The following is a 24,282-nucleotide window of genomic DNA, read 5'->3' on the forward strand; positions in this document are numbered from 1 at the left end:
CCACTACAACACCGTTGAAATAAACCTCCGAGTATCGGGGTATAGTGATTTTTGAAAATATGAAAATTCAAAATTTTACTGAGAAAGCTAAACTCGAAACTAGCAGCCAACTTTTAAGTAAGTGGTGATGAAGTACTTGAGCCAAGGGCTACCACTGAGGCCACTTTTCATCCAAATCCCTGGGGTACACTTCATGAGAACGAATTCAAAGAAATCAGAAACATTTCAAATTCAAATAGGTAATTGGAATCATAAATTTTTAGGTAAATATTTTCTTTTATTTTCGAAACTTTTTCAAATCGAAAAAAAAGCAATGTCAGAATTTATTCTAAAATGACTTTGCAACCAATAGTAGGCGAAGACAGTAAGCAAATACTCTATTGCAATCAGCGAGTACTGATGGGTTCCCCTACATTTATAATTAGGCCTATGTCTTTTTTTGTGTCTGGGCTTTGGTTTTTTCCTGTTTATTAATTACCTAAATGAAAAATAATGGGTAATACAATTGAAAATTTTTATTAGAAAAAAAAAGTATCAAAAAATTAAATGCTGCGTTTGTATAACAACCGCAATTTCTTTTCAAATGTACACTTTTCGTAATGATTCCGCAGTTACATTAAAAGCATCTAAAATTACAGTATAAATAAAATACCTAATAGAATATTCACACAAGCCTGAAAACTAACATAACTCATAAGAAAGAAAACGAATCACTTTCATTCAACTATCGATGACTTCCTGCAGATGTATTATTGTGAAGCAAAAGTTCTTTGATTCCATTGCTGATACTGTTCTGATTGAACGGGCATTTCGGATACAGTGCACTACAACTGACATCTTGTTTACCATTATCGATAGCTGATTTGAATTTCGAACCATCGATTAAGAAACCGATTAAACTGTCACTGAAAAAAAAATAAAAAAATTCACCATGATCAAACGGGATGGTGTCTAAGTACGGGAGCTGCAAAATTTTCTCCGATATGCTGATGAAACAAATTTCACTGTGTAATTACTCGTATAGGTAACAATAGAACCGAGTAAATCACCTTATCGTATTATCAGCCACATTATTATTATCGAGATTCTCAGCTCGGCTATTTCGACTGCGAGATGATTGAATATAAGAACAGATTGCCTTCTGCATGCACTCCGAAGAATTAATGTTATAATCTGACATTATTTTATCGAACTGAGATACGATTTGGCTTGCACCTTGAGGTAAATCGTCGACGTCTGAAATGAAAAACGTCAAGTTTGATCAATTTTTTTTGTCATTTTCAAGAAATTTCATCGAATAGGTGAACGAAAAAATTGCCAACTTCTTCCGAAAGGTGTAGCTGCGTAATGACCGTAGGCTGCTAATTCTGGAATTAAAATATGTATTAGTTTTGGAATGAAGAGCAATGCGCCGAGTCCGAACATGGCTCCTAGAAGTAAACCGCCGATGTCGAATTTCAGTGGGTATAATCCGTGGCCTAAGACGTGAGGTCCGTATCCCTTGAAACAACGAATTTAAAAATTCAGTCAGTAGAATAATAATGAAAAATTACTAAGTAAGTACTTATATCATATGAATGAATAATTCAACTCTAGAGACATGTTGGTATAGGATGATCGATTTTATTTACACAGTTTTTGAGCAACGAAGTCAAAAACAAAGTTATAATACGATAATGGTAATCATTTTCCAGTAACGAACCGAAGTGGTTTCTCAACAGTGGGTAGGTGGGGGGGGGGGGGTCGCTAAAAATGTCAACTCTTGTAACTACATTTCAACTTCACTAACTAAAATTCTACTTGTTTTTTTTTTTTTTGCTTCATGAGAAGGGCAATCCAAAATATACTCTTGTTTGAGGTGAAATATTGAATATTTAATTTGAGTATTTGAAATGAAGTATTGCCCAAATATCTGAATAAGTACCTACTCTAAAAATATTTGAAAATGCGAATTCAATATGGGATCGTTTTACTCGTCCTGACCAGCAATACACAAAACTTACTTACTTACTATATCATCGAGTTATATTTTCTGAAATTTGTACATTATTCACAAAAAAAATGTATTTTATGATCTCAGAAATCATCAATCGTTTTGAAAAACAAAATGAATCAAAATTTTGCAAGAATTCTCAAAATATTCGAAAAAAGGCTATTTAAGAATGTGCATATTGATTAACTGTGAAATATGTGACACCTTTGGATGATAATACGTGTTCAAATAGCAATCGAATTATGTGAAAATATACATTTTAAGGCAAAATACTAGTATTTGAAATGGAGTTGACCTTACTTATTTGAAAGGACATTATTTTTTGAAACGTAAAATGATTTTGTTACATTTGCAATTGGAATCCCCCCTCCTCCCAAAAGAAAAAAATCTAAAAAATACATCGGTTTGCCCAATTTATGAGCTCAAAGACGAGGTAAAATATTTCTAATTTTAAGTTTCCACATTTTAGAAAAGACAAACAAATTCGCTCAAATGAATGCGAGGGCAGAAACTTGAATATACCTAATTCCAATTTTAACAAGTTGAAAAACTATATAGAAATCAAAGCTAAAAATTATAGAATAATGCATTTTTAATTTTTTGGGCTCGAACTAAAAAATTTTGAATTTTAAATGTTTAATGATGATGGCACATCTACACGTCATAAGGAACATTTTTTAAAAAAATTTAGCGAAATCTGAGATATAACTTTGGCGAGTTACTTTCATAGATTTTTCAGTTTAGAAATAAGACGACGTTCTCGGTTATTTCTGGCAATCTCAATTTTTTACAAGCTAGAATTTTTGACAATTCTCGACTGAAGCAAATTTTGGATAATTTTTGGTAGGTAATGTGTAAAACTTCTTGAAATTTTTCGAAAAAAAAAGAAGGAAATTAATGACAATTTTTTTAAATTCAGTTTTTTCTGAATTTATCAAAGTCTGCTAATTTTTGAATACAATAAACCAAGACTTGAGACCAATTTTTGATCAAAAAAAAATTATAGATTTAAATTAATTATCAGAAGTGCGTGATAATATAATAATATAGTGAAATAATCAACCAATATGATGAACGACAACGCAAAAACTCTTTTGCAATCAGCTTTAGAAAATTCCTATATCGAAAAGTAACGAGAACCGATACTTCTTATGCAAGTTTATAATTGCGTTGAATATTTTTTGAATCTACTTGCAGTTTTTTAGTTTGAATTCGGAACGAGAAAAAGGTGAATTTTTCCACCCTTGGAATTTTTAAAACTTCGAAATTCATATGAATTTTTCTGCTCCAACATTTGACAAATTTTTTGAAGTCAATTTTTTGGATTTATTTTCAAAGCTTTTGCACAGTTTTTATGATTTTTGTCAGAATCGTATAATTTATCAACTTTAAGTCAATTTTTCAATTTTTTTCCGTAATTTCAGGTAGGTAAGTAACGCGTTAAAATCATAATATTTGCCAATTTTGATTTTCAATGTTCCAATTTTTTTTGGAAAAATTTCATCCAGGGTGTAAAAATTTTAAAATTACCTACATAGCTGTTTTTTGTAGCCAATTTTTCGATTTTTTTGATAAATTTCACTCAGGTTGTCGATTGGCATTTTCAAACTGCAGTTCATTTTCATCAGACTTTAGTGATTTATTGTGTTAATTTACTTGGTTGGTTTTTATTCTCTATCCAGAAGTTGATAAAACAGAGTATCTAACAAGTAGTGAAAGTAGTGAATTTAGCCAATAAAGTAGTGAAAAAAAATTAAAAATTCAAACGTGCAGTAAAAACCTTCAAATTATTGAAAAGAAAATTTTTTTAAATGAAATAATCGACAACTTTTAAAAATAATTTTTATTGAAATTAAAAAATATGTACTCGTGTACAAATTTTCTTTCAATTTCGTTCAATTTCTGGATTGTGGGAGGGGGAAGGGGGGTCGAACGCTGAGCTTTCTGAAAATTTGGTTGAAAAAAGATATGTAGGTAGTAAAGAAGTAGTGATTTTTTCAAATAAAAAATTTCGTTAGATAAGTTTAAGTACCATGTAAATGTAAAATGAAAACTTTGCTGCCCCCTGCCCCCTTTGGTTTCGTCCCTGTCATTTTCTTGAATGATTTTAATTCGATTCGCTATGATTATTTATAATTTCATCATCAAGTGTATTCGATATCTCATAAAAAATGACAGATTCGTGTAAAAACCCTATACTTGGAATTATTTGAATTAATTGAGTAATGTAAGAAGGTATTACCTCTAAAGTGGCACCAGTCGGGTACGTGAACCTGGCACCAGGATGTTTTTCAGAATTCTGAACCGGTGATTCTTCATTCGAAGGGTAATTGAAATAATTCACAGGTTTAGGTAAATTATTCCTATAAAAATATTCGTATTTTTAAAACCAAAAAACTCAAAAAACGACTCACGATAATTTTTAGAAAATAAAAAAAATAAACCATTGAAAAAAATACCTGTTTGGATATTCAATATCATTAGATATTTCTGCCAGACAACCAATCGCGAAATAAATCACGCACAATAAAGATACTTTATAAAAAGACGAATTCATTTTGAAATACTAGCAAAAAATAAGTAGATATTCGATATTTGATATATCACAACAACAACAACAACAAACACGACTATTCAGCACTGAGATTTTAAAAACTTTATGCAGATATGTTAAGATGTTGACACCAAGAACACCAAAGTAATAATAAGAATGTCATCGAAATCTCAGGTTTTTATATTTAAATATGTAATAATAATTATGAAATACGAAATATAACGAATTCACGTAAGAATTATTGTCAACACAGATTACATCGAACAATAGTAAAAGTGTAAGCAGCGCATCCTTCCGCGTATAGTTCAAAATTCAGTACTTTCGTTTTCGGTAAACTATTCTTCCTGCATATTGTCTTTGGTCATAAAATGAAACAGTTTAATTGTCCGCTCATAGGGCGCTAAAGCATTGACAAGATGTTGCGATTTTAACACGCATTTTTCAATGATCATCGTAATACGAGTATGAGAAATAAACAGTTGTTTATATGTACGTATGATAAAGATTCCATATATGCCGAGTTGTTTATTGGATGCATGAGTTCTGCATTGCTGAGCATTTAACGAAATCTTGCTCATCTTAAAAATATATCTAGTATCACGGTTATAAAACGATTTAAATACCTTGGAACATTATATTGCGTCAAAGAGGAAATGTTTTCGATGAGTTAGGTATTGTTTTCAAGATCTCGAACTTACCTATTTTGTACCTAGGTCCATCATTTCTTTCCAGATCATTTTTACAGTTCTTTATTATGTGACAAAAAGAGGAGCACTAACTTTATTCGTAACAGGATTTTCAAAAAAAAAAAAAAAAAACAACAACAACTCAACCCATACATTTTACAAGTATTAACAATCAACATCATTCAAACGAAAAACTCGTTTTGGATTGACCCAGGCATTTGTGATTCTGCAAAAAAAAGGGCACCAAATTTATTCGTGACATGATTTTCAAAAAAAAAAAAAAAAAAAAAAAAAACTCAACCCATATATACCTATCTACAGGTTTTAGTAATCATTTTCGTAATTTTATCACTTAACGAAAAATTCAGAAAATATTATTTGGATTGACCCAGGCATTTGTAATTCTACAAAAAAATATTCGACTTGGTAGATACCTAGTTGGAAAAAATCATGATAAAAATGAATCCTCAACCAAACAACTACGTGTTCTCGTCAGTTGCATTATAATCCAACTGCATTATTTCTTCGAAATATATTTCGCTTCGAAAAAGAGAGAAATTTGTTAGAAATCCACTTCAACATGGCAACCTATCATTAAAAATTTTAAAACAAAAAAATTCTCCACTCGAGTATCAATCAACTGACATTTTTTTTATTCGGAATAAGTTGGTAAACGCCTATAATCATGCACTGTGACGTTGCATCGCATTGTTTATTTTCGACAGAAAAAATCCACAAGTGTTAATCACACAGCTTCGAAACAATAAAGAATAAAGAGAAAAATTATAATGCAAGAAAAAAAAGGAAATGAACAATATGAGGAAATTCGCGTTATTTTTTTCCAATCGTATAAAAATATAGTTAAAATTACATCTGTAGTGAGTTATTTTTCAGAGAATGGAATACTACGGTTTGTTTTTTTCGCTTTAGTTGATAATTGTTTTCGTTGTGATTTTTTTACGCGAACTGTGATTTTTTTTGGATTTTTTTTGGTGTTGAAATTCAAAATGTACTTGTACTTGTCTGTGATTGTGATATTGCTTTGCTTAAATTATGTTTATTGTGATAACGAAGATACGACTGAAAATAATTTCGATGAGAGGTCAGTGCTAGAGTCTGTCGGAATCTTATGACTGCAATCTCTAAAAAGACTACAAAACAGAGACCGTGGAATGCTACAATTTTAGACTCCGTTTACTCAGTGAAGTGGTACTTCAGTGGTGGATTTTTGTAGTTGTTTAAATCTGCTGTTCAGTTTCATTTCAAGTATGATTATGATTGAGTAATGAACCATCATTATTATTATCTTTATTCGGGTGAATATTCATTTAAACAGTGTTTTTCACTACATTTGAAGGTTAATCAAGAAAATTGAGCCTATTTTTGAGAATTATTCCTGCAATAGTGGGTGTTAATTTCATACGGGTATTTGAATCATTCAAAATTTTAGGTGCTTTTTTACTTTGACACTTGATAATTTTTGAATTACCTCGACGACCATATTATTTAATGGACCTAAATTACATATGTATAAGAGACTTTGTATCCTCTTTCCAGTGGTGCTCATTTTTTTTGAAACTCACACAAGTTCTCATAGAAAAAATGACAATTTTACGTGCTGAAAAGGGCAGAGGAAGGCAACTTTTTTATGCACTTGGAGCTATGACTTGTCATGACTTTTACACCATAGTATTAAGAATCATGTTTTTTGGGCCCAGCTGCCCCAAATTTGATAAAAATTGAATTTTCTTTTAAATGGTTTCAAATTTAAATAAGTATGTGTTCAATTCAACTGTTTTTTTTTTATTCATGTACGAATGATTTTATTTAATTCAAAATGTTCTAATTTATGAAAGATTTATTCGACTTCATTTTAATGAAAATAATTGATAAATTATAAAAAAGACCAAGAAATGAAAAGTTGATAAATAGTTAACTTGGCAACCAATGCAACCATCAACCAATATGGTGAAAGCAAATGCAAAAACTATCTTGCAATCAGCAAATACATTGGCTTGTTTATTTCGTTTGAAGGCGCATTGCCCAAAATGCTTAAAAGAGCCTTTCGGGATAAGATAGTGAAATCGGTATTTGTTTCAACTTTGACAAAACTCACCCAAAATGTTAGTTTTGTTGTAAAACAATCCCCAAAAAATTTTGAGTGAACCCCCCCCCCCCCTTCCTCCACAACTCGAGAAATGTGCACATACGAGCTCACAATAATTTAAACTTCTCATTCTCCGGAAGGGGTGGTCCAAAAATTTTGAAATTTTTGTAGAAAAAAACGGACAGGGTCACCTTTACGAAATTGGTACATAATTTAGTTACACCCCAAGCTTTGAAATATATTTTTTGTGGAGCTCAAAAATCGGTGCAGCAAGCTCAAAAAATCAAAATCTTGCAAAAACGTGCGTTTGGGTCATTTTTTGCGGCGATCGGACTTTCAAGGTCAACATTTTTGAGGAAATGAAATTTGAAGCAGCGTAGCGTACTTAAAAATGCAAGATAATGACAATTTTCCATTTTTCAGCCTCAATAGAGCAGTGCCAAACAGAAAGTAAACTGTATTTCATGATAGTAGAAGCATGATATTTTGCTCGATGCACAAAGACCTCAAAACAAAATTTTCTGGCACAAGAGACATTCGCCAAACCCCGTAGGTGGGCGAGGGATCAAAAATTTTTCAATATTTTGTTATCTGAGTATTTGTTTTTACCTTCGTTTTGAGGCTCAAAAGTGGAAATTTGTCGATTTCGTGTCTTTTCAGGAGTACGTTGCTTGAAATTTCATTTTTTCTGAAAAATTGGTGACTTTGAAGTCCAAACCCTGAAAAATAATATGGAAAAGCTTGTTTTTTTGCAAGAATTTGATTTTTTGTGCATGTTGCACCAATTTTCGATCTTTTCGTAAAATATATACTCATGTTATCCCTCAGGGTGTAACTAAAAAATTTCTGTAAAATTTCGCTGAGATGACCCTCCCTGTTTTTTTTCTATAAAATTGATATTTCTTAAACCCCCCCCCCCCAAACAACCGAAAATAAACTCTAAATATGAAAATTATTTTGAAAAAATTCCACATACGCGCTTATTTAGTGACTAAGTATATTTTATGAACTTTTCAAAATTTTTGGACCCCCTTCCTTGAGTATAAATTATTTTTTGAATTCAATGGGCCAATTTCAATTTTTAAGGATCCCAAATTTGGGAAAAGAGGTCCAAAAATCAACACTAAAATTTTTTTCAATTTGATTTACTAAATTTATATTGTAGGGGAGATTGTTGTACCCCGGACCTGTTGTACCAAGGACCTTTCTCTCACTAACGCCACTTGCGGAATTCGGACCCCACTACGTTTTAAAGCATCACTATAGGGTATGCCACAAAATGAACTATAGGCGATAAAGTTTTCATTTGAAAATTTTGCACACGATTATCAGGTTTTAAAACGAAAAGTTACATTTTGCCATGTTTTGTGAACTCATTTTGACCTGTTGTTTATTTGAAATTTGTCAAAGCAATTAGTGCAACGTGTACGTAGCTACACCATCCAAGTGTAAGTATACAACATACTTATTCACTTTTTGGAAAAATATTGTGTGAAATTTTGTAGAAATTTTTTTCTAAATTTTGGGAGGTCTTGTACCTGGGACCAAATTTCATCGTGTACCACGGACCGCAATTTTTTCATCTAATTTTCACGAATTTTGATACTTTTTCAGATGCCAGGATGCCCTTTACACAGTTTTTACATTGTAGCATCTGAAAACGTTTCAAAATTTATTTGAAATTGGTGGACATTTGAGGAAAAATCTATGGTCCGTGGTACAACATGACAAACTTATGAAATTAAAAAAAAAAAATTCTGCAAAATTTCATATGATCTTATTGTAAAAAGTAAATATGTATAATGAATGTCTATGATCCATACGTGAACTTTATGCCTTCACGGCCAACTTTTAGGCATTTTCCAGGGTAAATTTCCTTTTGGTCCTTGGTACACGACCCGTTGTACCATGGACCAAACAAAAGTGACTTTTTCAAAAAATTCTGGAGGGGAGGGGAGGGGAATGAGTTTTGAACAAATGTGAATATCTCGTTTTTTTTTTGTAAAAGACCATTCTTTGATGCACCCTATTCACATTTTCAAAAATAATTAATGGGTGGAGTCCATTCCCAAAAAACGAAAAATCGGTCCCTGGTACAACAATCTCCCCTACTTATTTTAACCTTGAAACGTGTATAAACGTTTCAGAAAAATTTTTAAAAATTTAATAATTAATGATAACACAAATCTGCGTGAGTTTGAACTTCGGTCAAGGTTTCTATAGTTTTCTGATTTTACCAGAGTACAGAAATAAATGCTCGACAAATACATTGAACGTTTTAGCTACCCAAAGAGAAAACTTAAGCATAAGAATGTTCTTGTTCAGGCTTCCACATAAATTAGAAAAAGTAGCCATTTTGGTTATACTACATATATTCGGGATGAACCGGATGATCAGTCTTAAAATGGCATCATGTACTGATCAAAAACAGACAGCTTTGGTGGAACTGGGGAAAGATTCTGTGCGTAGTCAAATTGCCAACACAAGTGTTGTTTTCACTTTTTTTTATTGAATTATTTTGGCACCTAATTCAAAGAAGTATTAACCAGCAGTTGTTTGCTTCAGTGATGACATGATGATTGGAAATTTTAGCATTTTATTCATCAGAAACTACGCAATTTTAGAATGGTGATGAATTATTTTTTTAATTCAATTTTATTGGAATTTGGGCCTCTTTTCAACAACAAATAGTGGAATGATAAATTCAGAAAAATTAATTTTCGTATTGAAAAAAACATCCTCAAGCATCAAAGCAGCCAATAAGCAAAGGTAAATGCAAGAACTCTCTTGCAATCAGCGAATAGCTGATGGCTTGTTCCCCTAGGTGTGTTCCAAAACAAATGAATGTGGTGTAAAAATTAAGATTTTAAAAATGGGTGGTACGTAGTGAAAGTAGTGAAAAAGTAGTGAATTTAGTCTAAAAAGTGGTGAAAAAATGAAAAAATTCAAAGGCGCTACAAAAACCTTAAAATCACTGGAAAAAATATTTTTGATGAAATTGGTAACACTGTGTTGGAATACGTGACGTGTCAGTTTGGCCGGTAAATTTTCTTCCGATTTCAATTTTTGACTTTGTTGATTTTTTTTATGTGATGGGAAGGGGTGGAGGGTCGTCGAGTGAAGAGCTTTCTGAAAATTTGGTTGCAAAAATGTAGCCAAAAAAGTTGTGAATTTTTCAACAAAAAAAATCCGTTAGATAGGTGCCATAAACTAATATTTTAGGTGAGTTTCTTGAAAATCGAAGAAAGTGCCGATTTCACTACGTTATCCTGGAAGGCTCTCTCGAGAAATTGCTTTTATTTTGAGTCAAATTAATTTTCGAGGGTACAGTTGTGTATCTTCGAAATGCTAATTAAAATTTCATTTTCACGTTTCATGTAGTTTTGAGACAAGTCATCTTGAAAATGCAAAAAAAAAGGAAATGATGACGTGTAAAAATCAAATTTTTGGAAATTAAATCAAAATTATTTTTTTATTAGGGGTAAGCTGAGTGAGGCAAAATTTCCACATTTTGGGAAAATTGAGCTTTAAAAAAAGTTGCAACATTTCTACCGATTTTTCAAAAGGAATTGATTTTGATACCCTTTGACCACAAAATGCACCCTAAGAGAGCTTCCAATGACTTTTAGAAAATTACTTACATATATTTTTTTTATCGGGTAAAAAGAAGTGCTTTTGGCCCATATGTGGGGCAGAAGTCCTCAGGAGTAATTTTGGGCAAAAAAGCATCAAAATCGTGAATTAAATTGTTCATTAGGGTACTTCACTTCGTATCTGAATAAAAATCACAAAACAAAAGTTCCTCTTTTTTTGCTCAAAATTACTTCTGATCACTTTTGCCCCACGCATATGGGTCAAAAGCCTCTTTTTATACCTGATGCAAAAAAATCCACGTTAGCATGATCTTGATGTACTGAACGTCTTTCAGTCATTCCTCACACAATTTCTGCAATCAATTTTTGAAAAAGAGTACATAACTCGTGATTTTAAAATACATAATTATAACACTCTTGCCCCATGTCATCGGAAATTTTTTTGACCAACACTGTGGTCGTAAAAATTGATAATGATACTAATCTAAATATGAAAAATACTCACGTGAATATAAATAATAATGATGGTTCATCAAATTATAATCATACTTGAAATGAAACTGAAAAACAGATATAAATAGCTACAAAATCCACTACCAAAATACCACTTCGCCGTGTAAAATGTGCCTAATGGTAGTGTTCTGCAGTCGCACTGTTCTTCTGTAGTCTTTTTAGAGGTTGCTGTCGTGAGATTCTGACGGACTCGGTAATCCATTCGAATTTTTTCCCTCATGAAAACAAAACAACCTCCTAAGTGCTGGAATATCCATCTTGTATTATTTCCAGACTTGACAGTATGTTTAAAAAAATTGAAGCATTGCCTGATAAGAGCATACCCACATCGAGCGACAGATCAGCGCGATTTTTATCCTTTAATAACGACGCCAGCCATATCAGGGTATTCGTAGAAATTTCACTAGATTACTTACTTTACTTATACAACTCTCGAGTAGGTACCATTTTCGCAACGTTTATTCGTTCCTATATTTTTTCAAATAGGTAGAAATGGTATTCGCTATTCCTTTCTTGGCGATTCCAATCGGAGGAAAACCAGATCCTCAAACTCAAGGTGTGGCCAGACCTCACGTCGACGTCAATATTAAATCTCTGCTTGCCATGGGAGGAATACTGATAATGTTGTTTTTCATCGTTCCTAAAGTGGTTCATCTTTATTTTCCACCTACTAGGGATCCGCCAGGATCGGGTCATCATGCCAGAGGTATCGTTTACTTACTATAATTATGAATAAAAAAACGAGTCCCTTTCTGATGTATTTTGATAATTTTTTAAAAGAAAATCTTCCCGGAGGAATCGATATGATACTGGAACGTATCGATGATGTACTTCACATGCATAATATTGATTTTCAATCGTGTACCCAAAAAGCACTCTGTCATACGCTCAGTAACGCTTCCAAGAAAGTCAAACAAGGTAAAGCCAATGGAGTAGAGAAATTACTCGATGCTCTCAGCAGGTACGTGTGATTGTGAATTTCCAAACGGTGATTTTCTTGCTTCACGTTCTCCAAGGCTTACGTCATTGTGATACATTTTTTCAGTTTTTATCCATTGAAATTTCTTCTGGAAGATACCTGGGTATGGAATTTCTTAGAAAATTTCGGCCGTTCGAGGGAAACGGAAAATGCAACTTGTCAGAAATTCAGCCAGAAATGTTCCATAACGCAGAATGGTTTAAATAACGCAGCTGGATCACTGTTGGCGGCGATCAAATTACGAAAAAATGAATGAAAAAACGTAAAGAGTGCACAAAGAAGTCTTTATTTTTAAATGACCATCGAAATATTGTATTTTTTCTTCACCTAATTAAATCACGATTTCATGAATTAGAATCAGAAATCGTAAAGGAAAATTAACGAGTGTGATGCAGAATGAAAATTTTGACTTACTTACGTTTTAAAATTTGCTCCTTTCTCCATTAATGAATTTAAACCAAAGACATGAAATTTTTACATAATTTTAGCTAATTTATCAAATTTTTCCAAGTTCTTGAAAGTTGATGTCTAAAAAAAAAGTCTGTTTCAATTTGAATGAAAATTTCAGAAATTGGTGATTTTTTTCAGAATTTTCGATAGTCTGGCTTAATTTTAAAAATTCACAGTTTTTTCCAAGTTTTTAAAAGTTGAAACTAATTAAATTTCTCCCCTCGAGGGTCAAGTTTGGCATAATACCAAGAATTCATTAAGTATAATAAATTATTTTTTCAATTCAATTTCATAGAAATGGGGCCTTTTTCTATTAACAATGAAGTGAAATATGATAAATTCGAAAAAATCAATTTTCAAATTGATGGTAAATGTCTGCTGAGGTGAGATCATGTTATTGATCAGCCATCAAGAGTGGTTGAAGAAACATCCTAAAGCATTAAAGCAGCTAATAAGCAAAACAAAAAATGCAAAAACTCTCTTGCAATCAGCGATGAATAGCTGACGAAAAACTATGCGTTCTCGGATAAAATGTCTTCTAGTGTTGGGAGGGGGGTGGGCAGTTGAATTAGACGCCTGAAGTATTGAAATACGACGACTAAAATCTTGAATCATAATTCACTGAAATTGAAAAAAAAAAAACATTGCAGTATTATTTCATAAATTGCAGCAAAAAAATAAAATTGCTCTAAGTAAGACTTGAACGTGCCATCATCAACTTAAAAATAAAAATAAAATTGAGAATCAAAAAAAAAAAAAAGAGTCAAAATAAATATCTGAAACAATCAAAATTCAAATAAATCAAATTGTGAAAATGAAAACCACAAAGCACTTACCGTTTCTGAAGTCGAATTTCAAAACTGAGAGAAAAAAAACGAGAAAATGAATCAAGCTGCACCGGAAATATTTCAAATACAACCGCAACGCACCAATCTGTATGAAATTGCCTAACGCTCACAAAAAAGGAACCAGTCCTAGCATTCCTCCCAAGATGACCCTACGAGTATTTTATTAGGTACTTAATGCTGCAGCCCCATTTGTTAACCAATTAAAGGAGAATTAGAAAAATTAAGAGACAGATTTCACACTTCACTTCACATTACATAGAAGTACGTATGACTTCAGGCAAAATAATCAAAGAACCAAAGATCATTAATTAATTGACAAATAGGTATACGAAAGAAACAAATTTAAATTTTTAGGGTTTTTGCTGCTAGCAACTGAAACCCTACTATTGCAATTGATTTTAATCATAAGTTTTATTCAATTAGTAACCAATCAGTGAACGGTATTTTACAGAGACCGATCTATGATTAGTATGTATTTATCATTGCTCGATGAGAGATTTTAGAATTTGGAATTAGATTAATGCATCATATAGGTACTGTTACGAATATATTTTACATAAATACCGTTAATGATTTCGATGCGAATTTCTTGCTGAGGTAATGTTGTGTTGAAAGTGTAATGCTGAGCTTGCAGAAACCCATATGAAAAATCGCGTGATCTAACGGTACATCTCTAATGGTACATCTCTAATGGTACATCAAAAATATAGAAGGGAATTTTTGGCGAATTATTAAATTATTATCATTCGAGTAAAATAGTCGAGAAAGAAATGACCAACGTTAGAAATTCACACCTCTGATTTGTTAGAAATCCTTCCATATCTCGTTTTCGAAGTATTATTATAGCTATGGTATTTTCGAAGTGATTTTTTTAAAATAGTTGAAACAGATAAATTTTATTATGTTGCACCTGTGGTAAATTTTAATGAATTGATTTGAAAGTTTGTTGTGTTAAATGAGTTCTATTTAAAAGCTGTAAAGATATTTATCTTTAAATGGTGTCGGAAATATTACATTGTATTGGCTGTGTTTTATGAAGAAAATCAATTTAAATTTTGTTGTGTCGTTTTGAATTGATTCGAGAATTTTTGATTGGGTTTTAAATAATCGGATTGAAGGAAGCAGTGTCCTATTCGTCAGAGGTTTAAATATTCGATTACAGTTCTAAGATTGAAGATTGGTTTTGATTAGAAGTTCCAAGGGGTCCAGACCCCCCTTACAGTACATACATATTATGTTTTTATATTTTATTATTTTTATTTCAACGATATTTTTTCTTCAATAATTACCTATCCATTCAGTATTTTTCACGTCGAACGCCAAGTATTTTTTTATCAATTGTTTGCTTTGAAAAATAGGTCTAATAAAGAAAAAGTTGAAAATTGTTGAATAAAACTCATAACTCTGTAAACTTGCTATTGGCTAAAATTTCATGATTTGCGAGAAAAAAGCAAAAACACTTCTTGCAATCAGCGAATAGCTAATGGCTTGTTGTAGTATCTTCTATGAAGTCAGGGATGCGAATTGTATCGATACGGTATCGATACTTCTGAAAATATCATGATACGTATCGATAAATATCATGATACTTTTGTTTGTTTATTTAGCTTAAAAAGTTGGCTGAAATGCCAAGACTTTCACAGATAAAAAAAAGCCAAAAACAAACAAAATTCAAAAGCTCGGTATCAAGTTTGGATCGATACGTATTGATACACTACTGATCTGATACGTATCGATAAATATCATGATATATCGGGTATCATCGCATCCCTGTATGAAGTTCTTCTGGTTGGGTTACATTTAGAAGTACAATTAACCTACCTCTCATTCAACGATAACGACCGATTTTTCAAGGTTTTCAGGCATGAATGTGAGGGTGCATGCAGTCACATGCAGTACACCAAATCCAGAAGTGAACAAATTTTTTAATACTTGACATTGTTTTTTAAAAATGACCTGAAAAAAAGTAGTCGAATTTTGCATTTTTCATGACGTTTTCTGACCAGTTCGAGCACGCTGAATCCAAAAATGACGTTTGTTTTGCAATCGGACTCGTATTCGGTGAAATAGTCGCAATTTCTCACTGAAGCAGCGTTCCAGGACAAAAATGGACACCAGATTCGGACTCAGCTTGCACGAATTAGTCAAAAACGACCCTTTACTTGTCTTTTTTGAAAATCCAAAAAATCCAAAAAATGCAAAGGGGTTAAGTTTATATGTACATCTTATGAGCAAAAAACCTTTTTGTCGCCAATCGATCTGAAAATTGGGCTATTTTTTTGATGGCTTATACAGAAGGGGGGTCTACTTACTTTTCAGGATAAAATCTGTCTAATCCTTAGAAATAGCAAAATGAAATGTAGGTATACTTTACTCACTCATGACACACCAGTAAATTCAGAAAATATTGAATCTACCTTTGTTTTAAAGAACTTATGTTCAACGAACCAATCCATACACCAGAGAAGATTAAACAGATTTTTTGAGTTGGAAAAAATTATATTCAAAAAAATTACAGGTAGATACGAGTACGTATTACACAAATTATTGGTGAAATATACCAGAAATACATAGATAAGATAAGATAATTAATTAATTACAAATATTAAACCTACCCTTGTTTTAAAGAACTTATGTTTAACGAACCAATTTACCCATACACAAGAGAAGATTGAACAGATTTTTCGAGTTGGTAAAAATTAAAGGTAGGTAGATACGAGTACGTAGTATTACACAAATTATTAGTGAAATATACCAGAAATATGTACTTAGATAACATAATTGTCATGATAAGTATTCACGATACGTACTTCTCTAAAGTCCCACGACTTTATATTATTGATCTGCGACCAAACGAGCATTGAAAAATCTGCAAGACGCTCCAGTAATTTGCAAAAAGTCACTGGAGGCTCCAACACTACTTGAAATATACCTACAGTCGACTTCATAGCGTATTGAATAGTTTACAGAATGAATTTCGGATTCCCAACTTCATTTGGTGAAATTTTAAGTTTCAAAAAACTGCTGGAGGCTCCAGAAGTACTCAGAACAGATTTGAACCGTCGTCGGTTTCCCATCGATTTGACAGGTCAAAAATAAGGTATATGCCAAATTTCAGCTTTCCAAGTCAATTTGGTGAAATTTTGATTTTTTCCCCTCATCTTAGCTTTAATTTGATTTTCAAAAATCGAAAAATGCACTTTACCACCTGATGTTTTGGCAGGTGATGAATTGTTGCATGCTCTTTCGATCTATGCTTTGTCCAGTTCAAAAAATTTCCTGCGAGTTCTAAGTTGGAAAGCAAAATTTGCAATTTTGGCTGACCTGCCAATTGTTTGAAATCTATTATTTACCTAAATGTTATTATTTTTGACGAAGGAATGTCTATTAAAATCGCCGTCACAGATGTACAAAAATAAAATTGTGCAGAAGGTTGAAACGACGCACTCCAATCATATTTGGTGATGGAAATTTGATTTTGAAGCTCCGGGTTGTTCATCAAATTTATTAAATGGTTGGTTGGAAAACGTAAAAAAAATATGGAATTTTCCCTATAAAAACATTGACTTTGTGAAAACTAATCCAGTGAAAATGAGTACTTACTGCTTACCTCTAAGATTGGAGAAATATTATGAAAAGTGGGTGCATCATTATCATTCTCGTCAAATTTTCTTTTGAAAACCAGTGATGAAATTTTTCTCAATTTTCAATTTTGACGTTGGTGATTTTTGGAAGCAGCCTCTGAGAAAGAAGTTATTTTTTTTATATAATAAGGGTTATGGCTAAAACACCGATGTTTCTTTTCATGTTCTATTACCAATTATTTTTTGAAAAATAAACATCATAATCGTTATTACTTATACGTATGTACGTTCTGAATTCTGCAATTGCCCTGTTTTTTATTGTGAAAATAATGTATTTTCATGTTTACGCAAAAATTGTTGAAACAGCTGGGCATCATTCTGTTCATTTTCCAAGTTTAGGCGAACATGATCGATGCCTCCCCTGAAAATTTTGCGGGTCGACGTCACATTATGCTGCATACAGATGCCTACCATGAAAATCGGTAGCAATTTTATCCCAGTGCGAAATAGGTATTCGAAACTATTTCAAATCAGGAAAAGAAAAAAAATGTCATAATTTATTCCAAAGTGACAAAGCAACCAACAGTAAGCGAAGGCAATATGTAAAAACTCTCTTGCAATCAGCGAATAATGATGCCTTGCAAAGAATTAAAATTTAGATATTTATTGGTATGTCCTTGGGTTCAGCCTTCGCCTTTACAACTTGAATAATGTAACCACAAAGTAACTTACAGGAAAATCGATCGCGGCTACCTATATTCTGGACCAACCAAAGACATGAAATTCTGATATAATTTTAGTAAATTTATTAAATTTTACTGTGTTCTTAAAAGTTGGTTCCTTAAAAAGTGCCCTTCAATTAGAATGAAAATTTCAGAAATTGGTTAATTTTTTCATTTTGAAAGTTGAAAAAAACATTGCGAAATCAGGATAAAACTGACTAAATTTCTCCTCTCGATGATTCATCTATTCATTAAAATATTTTTTTTTTTCAATTCAATTTTATGGAAATGGGGCTTTTTTCTGTCCGCAACAAGTGAATTGATGAATTCAGAAAAATCAATTTGATGTTGTTGAACCATCCTAAAGCATTTAAGTAGCCAATATAAGCGAAAGGCTAATGCAAAAACTCTCTTGCAATCAACGAATAGCTGACGTGCAACGATATGCATGCTTAAGTTTTATTTTTTTTATCTTATTGTAATTTAAATTTAAATTTAAATTATAGTAATTGATTTTTATTTAGTTCCGCTTCGTGTACTTCATCTGATTCTGAACCGTTGACTCACACTTGGTAATAAGCAGGTCTCTGAGCGGGGAGGGGGGAGGGGTTCTGCAGTTTGATTAGACGACTGAAATATTGAAATACGACGCGACGATTAACATTTTTAAAATCGTAATTAACTAAAATTAAAAAAGAACGCATTGCGGTTTATTTTATAAATTGCCATAAAAAATTAAAATTGTTTTAAGACTTGGACCTACCATCATCAACTTCAAAGTGAAAATAAAGTCGAGAACATAGTCTGAAAAAAAAAAACAGGCAAAATAAATGCCTATCTGAAAAAATTAAAATTCAAAAATTAAATTGTAAAAATAAAATCCACAAAGCACTTAACGTTTCCCAAGTCGAATTTCAAAATTGACAGAAAAAAGAAGAGAAAATGAATCAAACTGCGCCGGAAATATTTCAAATGCAACCGCAACTCATGAATGTGTATGAAATTGCCAAAATCAAATAAAAAAGGAACCAGTCTTGGCACTCCTTCCAAGAAGACTCTACGAGTATTTATCAATACTACAGCCCTATTTGATAACCAATCAAAAACTTAAGATCATGATTCATGATTGTACTCATATAGCCGATACTAAACTTGATTTTCCTATTTCCACGCTTCAATTTATTGTGGAAAGGAATATAAAGCCACATTTATATTTCCATCAATAATTATTCATTCAGTATTTTTCACGTCGAACACCGAATAGTTTTCTCATTAATTGTTTGCTGTGAAAAATAGTAAAGAAAAAGATGAAAATTGTTGAATAAAACTCAAACTCGGTAAATTTCTTGCTTTTGGCTAGAATCGAATTTGATTTGTGAAAAAAAGGCAATTAACAAAGAGCAAACACCTTCTTGCAATCAGGGAATAGCTGATTGCTTGTTGTAGGTATAGGGACATTTTTTTTTTGTGCTCGTCGTTATATATCATAGATGGATTTTTTTCAAAGTTTCGATTCATCGACATTAAAATGGTCCTTATTTCCTACTTTTGAAAAAAAAATCAATGTTTTAATCGGAGGACATCCCCCCCGAAAATATTCGTTTTGATGAAACAACGATGTCCTGAAAGTTTCAGCTTGAAAAACTTATTTTAACCAGAGCTTCAAAGCGATTGAACTTGCGCAACTGTACAAAGCCAGATTCAAAGACCATACAAAAATTTATCATCATCCAAAATTTCAAGTGATTAAGTGTATTTTTCGATTTTTGGCGAATTTATGAAAATCAAATTCAGGCTAAAAATGAGAAAAAAATCGAAATTTTATCAAATCGACCTAGAAAGCTGAAATTTGGAGTATGCCATATTTTCAACTTACCAAATCGATTGGAAATGGTTTCAAATCGTTTTGAGCAGTTCTGGAGCATCCAGCAGATTTTTGAAGCATGGAATTTGAACAAAATTTCAACAAGTGGAATTAGAAATCCGAAATTAACTTGGGAAACTAATTTCAATAGGTACTCTATTACGTCGATTGCTGGTAAACTTAAGACTTTTGCCAAATTTCTGTTTTCTAAGTCAATTTGGTAAAATTTTGATTTTTTTCCCCTCATATTTTTGACCTAGATTTGATTTTTAAAAATTCACCAAAAATCGAAAAATGCAGTTTATAGCACTTGAAATATTTGCTGGTCAGTAGGTTGAAACGATGCACTACAATTATGTGTGGTGATGAAAATCTCATTTTGGAGCTGTGGGTTGTTCATCAAATTTATTCAATGTTTGGGAAATGTAAAAAAAAAATGAAATTTCTCCTATAAAAACATTGATTTTTTGAAAACAAATCCAGTGAAAAGGAATACTTACTAGTACTTACTTTTAAGATAAGAGAAATATTTGTGGTTTATAGTAATAATTGTCATCATTATCTTTCTCATCAAATTTTCTTTTGAAAAACAGTAGTGAAATTTTTTTCAATTTTCAATTTCGACATTAGTAATTTTTTTTTCATATCTATCGTGATTTTTTTTTTTGCAAAAAATTACAATACTTTATCTGTCCATAAAAATTCAAACAAGTGCCTTGAACGTGAACTATAACCATGTGAGCCTGAATCTCCACAGTTTATGAACAAACAACTACAAAAAATAGTTGTGGATTATATTATTTTGTTCGTGCCCTGAATGAAACATACCTTACTGGGCCAGTGTTACCTCAAATGCGTTTGGATTTGTTCTGCTCACATGGTGCATATTCTTCGCAATATTTCTTTCTGTAGGCAATGTGGAATCTCAAATAGGTATGTAGATCTTTCACGCAAAATGCAAAAACTCTCTTGCAATCAGCGATAAATAGCTGACGAGAAACGATGCTTTTAGGTGTCAGTACACTTCGTAGTCGTTGACTCACATTTGGTAAGCAAGTCTCTGGGTGTGGAGGGACGAGGTTGTGCAATCGAATTGGGTGACTGAAATATTGAAATACGACGACTACAATTTTAAATCGTAATTTTGCCACAGAAAATTAAAATTACATTAAGACTTGAACGTGCCATCATCAACTTCGAACTGAAAATGAAATTAAGAATGTAAAAAGAAGGCAAAATAAATATCTGAAACAATCAAAATTCAAACATCAAATTGTAAAAATAAAAACCACAAAGCACTTGGCGTTTCTCAAGTCGAATTTCAAAACTGAGAGAAAAAAGACGATAAAATGAATCAAACTGTGCCAGAAATATTTCAAATGCAACCTCAACGCACCAATTTTTTGGGCAGAAAAACTTTTTGTCGCCAATCGAGCTGAAAATTGGGCTATTTTTTATGGCTTATACAGAAGAGGGGGTGGGGTCTACTTATACTTTTCAGGATAAAATCTGTCTAATCGTTAGAAATAGCAACATGAAATGTATAGGTACTCAATAACTTACCCATGTCACCCCCGTAAATTCAGAAAATATTAAACCTACCTTTGTTTAAAAGAACTTATTTTCAACGAACCAATACCCATACACAAGAGAAGATTGAACAGATTTGTCTTGTTGGAATAAATTAAAGGTAGATACGAGTACGTATTACAAAAATTATTGGTGAAATATACCAGAAATTCTGTAAATAACATGATTGTCATGATAAGTATTCACGATACGTACTTCTCTAAAGTCCCACGACTTTATATTATCGATCTGCGACCGAATGGTCATCGTCTCGTATTAGGGATAGAATATATACGTTTCGAGCATTGAAAAACCTGCAGGACGCTCCAGTAATTTCCAAAAAGTCACTGGAGGCTCCAACACTACTTGAAATATTGTGTACAGTCGACTTCATAGCGTATTGAAATTAGTTTACAGAATAAATTTCGGATTCCCAACTTGATTTGATGACATTTTGTGAAAATTTCAAGTTTCAAAAACCTGCTGGAGGCTCCAGAACTACTCAAAACGGGTTTGAACCATTTTCAATCGATTTGACTTAAATTAAGAGACAGATTTCACACTTCACTTCACATTACATAAGTACGTATGGCTTGAGACGAAATAATCAAAGAACCAATAAAATTATCGCTGCCATCTGTTCTGGTTTCGTAAATTTGGATGTATTTAAATGAAAAAGATCATTAATTAATTGACAAATATGTAGGTATACGAAAGAAACAAATTTAAATTTTTAGGGTTTTTGCTGCTAGCACCTGAAACCTTACTATTTTTTTTGCAATTGATTTTAATCATAATTTTTATTCAATTAGTAGCCAATCAGTGAACGGTATATAGCAGAGACCAATCGGTGATTAGTATTTATCATTGCTCGATGAGAGATTTTAGAATTTGGAATTAGATTAATGCATCATGTAGGTATTTGTTTTTATATTTTATTATTTTTATTTCAACGATATTTTTTTTCAATAATTACCTATCCATTCAGTATTTTTCACGTCGAACGCCAAGTATTTTTTTTTTATCAATTGTTTGCTGTGAAAAACAGGCCTAATTAATAAAGAAAAAGATGAAAATTGTTGAATAAAACTCGTAACTCTGTAAACTTGCTATTGGCTAAAATTTCATTTTCATGATTTGCGAGAAAAAAGCAAAAACATTTCTTGCAATCAGCGAATAGCTAATGGCTTGTTGTAGTATCTTCAATGAAATTCTTCTGATTGGGTTACATTTAGATGTACAATTAACCTACCTCTCATTCAACGATAACGACCGATTTTTCAAGGGTTTCAGGCATGAATGTGAGGGTGCATGCAGTCACATGCAGTACACCAAATCCAGAAGTGAACAAATTTTTCAAAACTTAACATTGTTTTTTAAAAATGACCTGAAAAAAAGTAGTCGAATTTTGCATTTTTCATGACGTTTTCTGACCAGTTCGAGCACGCTGAATCCAAAAATGACGTTTGTTTTGCAATCGGACTCGTATTCGGTGAAATAGTCGCAATTTCTCACTGAAGCAGCGTTCCAGGACAAAAATGTACACCAGATTCGGACTCAGCTTGCACGAATTAGTCGAAAACGACCCTTTACTCGTCTTTTTTGAAAATCAAAAAAATCCAAAAAATGCAAAGGGGTTAAGTTTATATTATGTACATTTTTTGAGAAAAAAAATCTTTATGTCGCCAATCGAGCTGAAAATTGGGCTATTTTTTTGATGGCTTATACAGAAGGGGGGGGGGTCTACTCACTTTTCAGGATAAAATCTGTCTAATCCTTAGAAACAGCAAAATGAAATGTAGGTATACTTTACTCACTCATGACACACCAGTAAATTCAGAAAATATTGAATCTACCTTTATTTTAAAGAACTTATGTTCAACGAACCAATTTACCCATACACCAGAAAAGATTGAACAGATTTTTCGAGTTGGAAAAAATTATATTCAAAAAAATTACAGGTAGATACGAGTACGTATTACACAAATTATTGGTGAAATATACCAGAAATACATACTTAGATAAGATAAGATAATTAATTAATTACAAATATTAAACCTACCCTTGTTTTAAAGAACTTATGTTCAACGAACCAATTTACCCATACACAAGAGAAGATTGAACAGATTTTTCGAGTTGGTAAAAATTAAAGGTACATAGATACGAGTACGTAGTATTACACGAATTATTAGTGAAATATACATAGGTACCAGAAATATGTACTTGGATAACATACGTAATTGTCATGATAAGTATTCACGATACGTACTTCTCTATAGAGTCCCACGACTTTATATTATTGATCTGCGACCGAACGAGCATTGAAAAATCTGCAAGATGTTCCAGTAATTTACAAAAAGTTACTGGAGGCTCCAACACTACTTGAAATATACCTACAGTCGACTTCATAGCGTATTGAAATTAGTTTACAGAATGAATTTCGGATTCCCAACTTCATTTGGTGAAATTTTAAGTTTCAAAAAACTACGGGAGGCTCCAGAACTGCTCGAAACGGGTTTGAACCGTTTCCAATCGATTTGACAGGTCAAAAAAGGTATTCTGCCAAATTTCAGCTTTCTAAGTCAATTTGGTAAAATTTTGATTTTTTCCCCCATCTTGGCTTTAATTTGATTTTCAAAAATCGAAAAATGCACTTTAGTACTTTGATGTTTTGGCTGGTGATGAATTGTTGCCTGCTCTTTCTATCTAGCTTTGCCCAGTTCAAAAAATTTCCTGCCAGTTCTATGTTGGAAAGCAAAATTTGCTATTTTGGCTGACCTGCCAATTGTTTGAAATCCGTAATTTACTTGAATGTTATTA

At 32.1% G+C, this 24,282-nt stretch overlaps 2 protein-coding genes across 2 annotated transcripts; one reads left to right on the forward strand and one right to left on the reverse strand.

Annotated features, from left to right (window-relative positions):
* Positions 1-541: 541 nt before the first annotated feature.
* On the reverse strand, positions 542-4,591 carry LOC135834847 (uncharacterized). The gene is made up of 5 exons (XM_065348821.1): positions 4,453-4,591; positions 4,236-4,356; positions 1,323-1,500; positions 1,050-1,236; positions 542-905 (listed from the first exon to the last, which is right to left on the reverse strand). Exons 1-5 carry the CDS (start codon positions 4,548-4,550, stop codon positions 725-727), a joined length of 765 nt encoding a protein of 254 aa, XP_065204893.1. The 5' UTR covers positions 4,551-4,591; the 3' UTR covers positions 542-724.
* A 279-nt stretch (positions 4,592-4,870) lies between these two features.
* On the forward strand, positions 4,871-14,298 carry LOC135834848 (uncharacterized). Its single transcript, XM_065348822.1, has 4 exons — positions 4,871-6,335; positions 11,720-12,152; positions 12,227-12,407; positions 12,492-14,298. Exons 2-4 carry the CDS (start codon positions 11,939-11,941, stop codon positions 12,679-12,681), a joined length of 585 nt encoding a protein of 194 aa, XP_065204894.1. The 5' UTR covers positions 4,871-6,335; positions 11,720-11,938; the 3' UTR covers positions 12,682-14,298.
* Positions 14,299-24,282: the final 9,984 nt, after the last annotated feature.

Source organism: Planococcus citri, chromosome 2 (assembly GCF_950023065.1).
Source record: "Planococcus citri chromosome 2, ihPlaCitr1.1, whole genome shotgun sequence".
In the NCBI taxonomy this organism is placed as follows: Eukaryota; Metazoa; Arthropoda; class Insecta; order Hemiptera; family Pseudococcidae; genus Planococcus; species Planococcus citri.

Bases quoted from the DNA above. Each gene is read 5' to 3' on its own strand.
- LOC135834847 (XM_065348821.1), bottom strand. From the start codon at position 4,550: ATGAATTCGTCTTTTTATAAAGTATCTTTATTGTGCGTGATTTATTTC. The intron at 4,357-4,452 runs GTATTTTTTTCA...ATATTTTTATAG, and splicing joins GATATTGAATATCCAAACAG to GAATAATTTACCTAAACCTG. The intron at 906-1,049 runs GTGATTTACTCG...TTTTTTTTTCAG, and splicing joins GTGGCTGATAATACGATAAG to TGACAGTTTAATCGGTTTCT.
- LOC135834848 (XM_065348822.1), top strand. From the start codon at position 11,939: ATGGTATTCGCTATTCCTTTCTTGGCGATTCCAATCGGAGGAAAACCA. The intron at 12,153-12,226 runs GTATCGTTTACT...ATTTTTTAAAAG, and splicing joins ATCGGGTCATCATGCCAGAG to AAAATCTTCCCGGAGGAATC. The intron at 12,408-12,491 runs GTACGTGTGATT...ACATTTTTTCAG, and splicing joins TTACTCGATGCTCTCAGCAG to TTTTTATCCATTGAAATTTC.